This window comes from Parasteatoda tepidariorum, chromosome 2 (assembly GCF_043381705.1).
Source record: "Parasteatoda tepidariorum isolate YZ-2023 chromosome 2, CAS_Ptep_4.0, whole genome shotgun sequence".
In the NCBI taxonomy this organism is placed as follows: domain Eukaryota; kingdom Metazoa; phylum Arthropoda; class Arachnida; order Araneae; family Theridiidae; genus Parasteatoda; species Parasteatoda tepidariorum.
Window position 1 is genome coordinate 97,943 of NC_092205.1, and position 7,265 is coordinate 105,207.

General features: G+C 29.7%; 1 protein-coding gene across 1 annotated transcript in view; it reads left to right on the plus strand.

Annotated features, from left to right (window-relative positions):
- The window catches only part of LOC107454074 (CRISP/Allergen/PR-1), a 63,089-nt gene that overhangs the window by 51,932 nt on the left and 3,892 nt on the right, over positions 1-7,265 (plus strand). The window contains exon 7 of the mRNA XM_016071126.2: positions 2,920-3,176. Coding sequence (XP_015926612.1) covers positions 2,920-3,176 — 257 coding nt within the window. The remainder of the gene's footprint in view (positions 1-2,919; positions 3,177-7,265) is intronic.

A 7,265-nucleotide genomic window follows, 5' to 3' on the forward strand; every position in this document is an offset into this window, starting at 1 on the left:
CTTTACCTCGTAAAAACCGACATTTACAGTATATAAGTCAGTTTACAACGTCGATTCGTCACGTGCCTGGAAAAGAAAATGTTGTTGCTGATGCACTTTCCTGCATTGAGGAAATAGCACTCACTGGTCCAACGCACTACGCTGAACTTGCAGCAGCGCAAAAATCCGATCCTGAACTTAGCACTTTAAAGTCGTCAGCCAATTCTAGTTTAGTTTTCAAAAATATTATATTTCCTCCTGACGGTATAATACTTTGTTGTGATACTTCTACTAATGTTGCACGTCCATTTATTCCTCAATCTTATCGACAAATAATTTTTTCCAAATTTCATAACCTGTCACAACCCGGTATACGCTCAACAATTCGTCTCATTAAACAAATGTTCATTTGACCTTCCTTGAATAAAGATTGTACCCTTTGGTGTCGAGCTTGTGTCTCGTGTCAGAGAGCTAAAATTCAAAGGCATACGAAATCACCTTTAAAAGATTATCCTCTGACTTCTAATAGGTTCGCGCATATACATATTGATATCGTCGGACCACTTCCTACATAAAAAGTTTTAGATTTTGTCTCACAACAATTGATCGCTTCACGCGTTGGCCTGAAGCAACGCCAATTGTTGACACCACTGCTAAAACTGTTGCTGCTACCCTACTGAATACCTGGATAGCTCGCTTTGGAGTTCCAGAAACTGTAACTACTGATAGAGGAGCACAGTTTGAAAGTGAACTTTTTTCGCAATTATCCAGAATGCTGGGTATACACAGAACTCGAACAACAACTTACCACCCACAAGCTAATTCAATGGTCGAACGCTTTCACCGACATTTAAAATCGTCCATTAGAGCCTATGCCACAGAAAAATGGGTCGAAGTCCTCCCACTAATTCTTTTAGGAATGAGAACAGCTATTAAAGAAGACAGAGATGCTCTATGGCACACCCCTTCGATTGCTTGGAGATTTTTTCCGACCTTCTAGTACTGGCAAAGAATCCCGCAATGTCCCGGTTTTTCTACAAAGACTTCGTGAGTTCATGTCTACGTTGCTTCCTACTCAAGTACCACGGCACGGACAGCAAAATATTTTTGTGCATCAAGACTTAAAAACGTGCACTCATGTGTTTGTGAGAACTGACAGTGGCCGCCGAAGCCTCGAACCTTCGTATCACGGCCCACATAAAGTTGTGAAACGCAACGACAAAGTGTTCACCTTAAAAATTGGAAATAAAGAATCAACAGTAACCATTGACAGACTTAAACCATGTTTTACAGACAATACGTCCAATGTGCATCCAAGAGTTGAAAATCTCCCCACAAATCCTCCATATAAATCAGTTCTAAAGAACAGTATGGAATCTTCACAACAATCAACGAATCTTACACCTTCCAAACCGAAACAGCATACGGTTAAATTTGAAAACTCTCCTCGATCTTCAACTAAAACTACAATGGGAGGAAGAAAAGTTCAAGTACCTGTTCGTTACCCGCAATAGACATTTGCGCAGTTTATTTTTGGTAACGTTCGTGGACCTCACTGGAGGGGGAGTACTATGGTGAGCAATATATCTAGCCTCACCTAACTTTATTTAAAGATTTAAGTTTTATTTAACACCGTTGGCAACGTTCGGTTGACAACTGTAGTTGTTATTTCGTTTTTCATTTTTTCAGCTTTACTTTTCATTCTCGGCCGTCAGATCAGATGGTTGTGTTCTTGTTTTAGTTAATAAATTTAGTTTATGTATGAATGATATTTATTTCTTTATGCATAACGCTCAATAGACCCTCGAAGACACGGAAGCCTAAAGTGGATACCCTTTCAACTATAAAAAGTAGACAGCAAATTTTTTGCAAATTTTACTATCGAAAAAGTAAAAATGCTGTTCAAGCAGGACAAAATTTACCCGATGTGTATAGGAGAAAATGCATTGACAGTATTTAAACCGGTTTGCAAAATTTCGATACACGAAAATACCAGCTGATGAAGACACAATAAAGGCATTAATTGATGTGAATGGCTATCGAGAGATTAAATTCAACTTTTCAAGGTCATTTGAAACGCCTAGGTGTATTCCACATATGGATTCCTCATTTTCTTACACAAAGGAATTTGTACCATGGATTTAAACGTCTCTAACGTCAGGAAAATCATCCATTTTTGAAGGCATCATCACTGTGCAAGAGAAACAGGATAGTATTTCTTCTGGTCTTTGTCAAAATTTTTAGACGGTAATACCTTTACTTGAGTCAAATATAATTTGGATTATTATTTTTTTTTGCCAGAAAAGAACAAAATATTTTATGAGCTAGGAATCATATTACTTCCAAAAAGATGGAAAAGTGTGTATTGAACAAGAATAGACAATATATAGTTTTAAAAAAATATATTTTTTTACTATGAGAAAATCGTCTTTCATTTTCAAAGAAAAAATTCTTTTCGAACAACCCAATAATTATTTGTAACAAACTATTCTTAATTTAAACAAGTTTAAAGTTTTTAATACAAAAATTTTACTATGAAATACTTTACCATGAAAACCTTACTTTATTCTCCATAAAAATAATTTTCCTGGGTTGGACGTGAAAAAAATATAATGAAGTAATAATTTTAATAGATTTAAAGTGAGTGTCATTGATAGAACATTCCCTGCTATTGGCTGAATGATAAAACCAAATTATAAACAATTGAAATGATCTAACATTATTTTCTTATGACTGAAATATCTCTTCTTCAAACAAATCTTCTGCAATTGAAATTTAATTGAAGAATTTTATAAATTCATATTTAAAAAACGAAGATAAAAAGGAAAAGGATCATTCACTAAGATATTACTTTTAAGTGATGCTAACTAGGTTAAAGTTCTAATTAGGATAATACTGATGTTCATAGGAAGTCTATTCATAAATGCTTGTTTATTTCAGGTAATATGGTGAGCACCGTACTCGCGCCAGGTCAGACTGCGTCCATTCATTTACAGCAGTGGATTTATGCAACCAATGGCTCCTGCTTGTATCTTTTAATGAAAGCAGGCCCCAATGTTGCCGGACAAAAGAATGCCATTCTCTCTAGAGTTATTCTAGATTACAACGGAGAACAATTTCCGACATTCGTATGGTCGTATGTGACTTGGGAATTCCACAAATTCCCTGTTGTTTTGAAAAAAGATGGTTATTTCCAGGTAAGCCATTACAACAATAAGTAAATTCACTTTTTTTCTGATTTTACTAGGACAGTGTGATCTGGTGTTTATGATAAATAGTGGTTTAAGGATATCACTACTTTTCTCTATATAATAATAGCTGCAATCACCATGAAGGTAAGAGTTACTGCATAATATTTATACTACACGTTTGCTTTTGAATTTCTAAAAAAAAAGGCGCTTCATTAATTTTTTTGGATTTAAAAATACAGGATACATTTTTACTGAACATTTTTCTATTTTTAAAAGAAAAATTTTCGTGTCGATTATTTAACCATTTGCAAATGAAATTGATTTAGAAATGTTGCTTAGTGCCCATATTTTTTTAATGGCTGGCTCCTGATCAAATATGTTCTTCGCCATGGATGCCAAGATGCCAAAAATGTTGCTCATTCAACGTTACCCAGTAGACACCTGTGAACCTGAGTCGCGGGGGCGAGAAACATTACTCAAGTAGCAGTGACACTGATATCCGTGACAGTGTTACTTAAGAGATAGATAGAAAGAAAGAAAGATACATCCATGCCCCGTGACCATTGGTTTCGCAATCAGCACTTTGACAGGCATATTTATGTCGATTCAACAATTACTGATTCAATATTATATATNTTTGTTAATTGCATAAATAGTAAAGTAATGCAAGCAAAACATTGCTCTTCTTAATAAAGTTTCATTTAATTAGTTACAGTTGACGAAAGCCAAAGTCTTGATACTTAGTTTTAAGAAAAATTTAACTTTAAATCTTATTTATTTAAACAACATTGGCGATTCAAAATTTAAAACATCTACTAATGACAGCGGAAATATATATACCAGGCTCACTCGCTACAATTTAACAAAGAAAAATCTATTTTTCGCATCAAAAAAAAATTACATGCCTTAATTATTTTAAGAAGCTGTGATTAAAGTGTTCAGAAATTTTATTATTTATTTAATTAAAAACTTGTATATACTTTAAATTCCGGCAGGATTTAACTATGCATTACTTTACTAAATTATAGCATATGAACAGATATATATATATATATATAAAGTGAATAATTCAAAATTTAAATTCAAAATTCAATACTGGTTCAAGCAAGACTCGGTAAGGCTTCAAGAAAAAGGCAAGCAAGACTTTAAGAAAAAAAGTCAAAGTTAGTATTTTAGATGATTTTAGATGTAGTAGAAGATTTTGATATAAGACTACAAAATGAAAATTACTACATGCTTTTATGCAAAACAATTTTGCCGTACGGGCTAATCGATACCTTCCAACATACCCAGATTAACTTTAATAACTCTTCAACTTATTAACTTTTTTGTATTAAAGATAAGCGTACAAATCGAAGTAATCGGGAGCAGTAAGTAGTAAAAACTCTCTTAATAGTGACAAATTAAATGTAAATTTTATTTCCCACATGGAAAAAATTTTTAATAAACATTATAATATTAAACCAATGGAAGATTTTGTTTTCCCCCTTAAAAATTATGTTGTATATCAGCTCCGAGATTAATTTAACTCTTCTTTTATTAATTTACACTTCAAAATTCTTTGTTTCGATTTTGTAAACGCTAAAATTAGTAAAATTTCCCCAAATAAAGAGAAAAATTTAGATAATTTATATTTCGCTATTAACTTTCAAAACCCTATTTTCGAGAAGATAAAATTTCATAACATTTTTGAAAATTTAAAAATTTATTTCCATTAAAAAATATTTTAATATAATTAAAAGCCTTAAATATAAGACATTTCTTTGGTAGAACTAAATTTAATTATACTGATATTAGCAAAAATTTAGGGAGGATTCATGTATCCGATTATGAATGTCACTGTGAAGAAGAGAGATATCTTGACTTTATTGATAAACATCATAAACATATCAATACTGGTCATTTAAATATTATAGAAAACTTTGAACTTAGGAATTTAATGATAAAAGGCATGAAATTTAGACTAATTTAATATAGATCAAGTAATAATATTCTAAAATACTTTCTTAATGATCTGAATAGTTTTTGTTTATAGATATCAAATACATTCTCTTTACCTTTAGGTATTTTAACAGAAAATGGAAATGGGCTGTTTATTATTACTTTAAAAGCTTTGTTTTCAGTAATAAGGAAAATTTAAATAACAGTAACAATTCAACAAATTTTTCTAAAATTGTTCAATCAATTAAGCAACTACAAAAAAAATTTGTTATTACCCCCATAGACAAAGCTAACAATAATTATGCAATCTTTTGTAAAAAATTCTATTTTGAACTTTTAAATACAGAGTTAGAAAAATAGTAAAAATTAAAGCTTTGTAATTTTAATAAAATTAAAATAAAAAAAAGGTTAGCTTTATATAAGAGGTCAAAAATTAAAATTAGCAATATACAATTTCCTTACTTAATTATCAGAGTCCTAAATTTCATAAAATTCCTATAAAATTTAGAACTATGACATGTGGGTCTAATACTTATACCTAACTAAATCTGGCACCATTTTCTCCAGCTAATCAAATAAAATTATTAACAATATTATTAAATAAGGTTTCTCTTGAATTATCTCTTGTAATCAACAGATTTTAGAATTTATTAAACATAATAAAATTAATTCTATTGCGACTTTTGATTTCCAGGATATTTTCAATAGCATTCCCCTTTCTAAACTAAAAGATGTCCTTTTGAATTATTACTATGATTTTAAAAATATCCTTAATTGCGATTCTGATTATTGGGAAATTATAAATCAATTTTTGTCTTTTTAATTATTGTCTTTACAATGGAAAACATATTTTTATTCAAATTGATGAATACCACAAGGATTTAATTTTTCATCTCTCTTATCTGACTTATTTTTGCACTATTATGAAAAAATTAATCTTGCTTCGAAATCATGATGATAAAATTAATTTTAATTTTTTGGATTTGGGTATTATAAAAGAAGAAAATATCTGCTTTGCTGATTTATACGATAAAAGAAATGATTTTAATTTTAATATGAATAAACTAATTACTTGGAATTCTAATGTTTCTAAGAACATCTATTTAAATACCCTTTTTAATCAAATGAATAGAATTGAAATAATATGTAGGAATGCTTATTTATCCAAAAAACAAATAGACAAACTGTTTCAAAATTTGATTTTTAAAAAAAACAATGGATACGCAACTAATGCTATTATTAATTTCTGTATAGAATCATTGAATTGGTTTTATGTTGTTATTAATAAACTTACTAAAAACTTCTTTTTACTTTTTAAGTTCAGTATATCCAACTAAAATAATTGAAGTCTATAAAAAATCATTAAGTTTATTATATGATTTTATTAATAAATTTAGAAAAATTCTTTTTGTTAACTTATATTTTTACCATGCGCAAATCTATGGCTAAAAATCTGTGCAAAACGGTCAAATCATGTTTCTCTCTCTTTTTAATAAATGTTCCTAAACTCATTAAAATTGCATAATTAAATATCAACCTTATTAATTATAAACTTCTTTAAATTATCTAGTATAATATTAATACATTGCGCTCATCCATTTTAGGGCCAATCCTTAGTAACTAAAGAATCACACGCGCTTCAGTACTGCAGTAAAAATGCGAAAACAAAATTTCCCTCTATTTACGCTTTTAACTCCATATTTTGTAATTTGGCAATCTTATTACGAAAATATTTGATATCGTTCTTGAAATATTACGATACATGTTAGTTCATTTGAATTCGCTACTCGCCTTATAGATTTCGTTTTTTATGTTTTATTCTGTCTTTTTACTAGATATAATTTTTACTTAATTTGTTCTGTGTTGTTTAAAGTTTTTTGAGTGCTTCACACACTATTGTATTAATGTATTTTGCTTTGTCTGGCTATATTCACACAATATTAAAAAGCACTCCTTTTTTGTAGAGTGAGCTGATGAAGAGATTATATATTTTCATGTTTTTTCTTTTCTGGTTTATGAAATTCTGGCTTTTGTATTTTTCAAATTTTTTTTAAATTTTTGATTTTAATAAATTTTTTTCTTTTCTTTTCATTAATCTTTATTATTTTCCATGTTTTCTAGATATTTTTAACTCATTTTATGAGTATTATATAT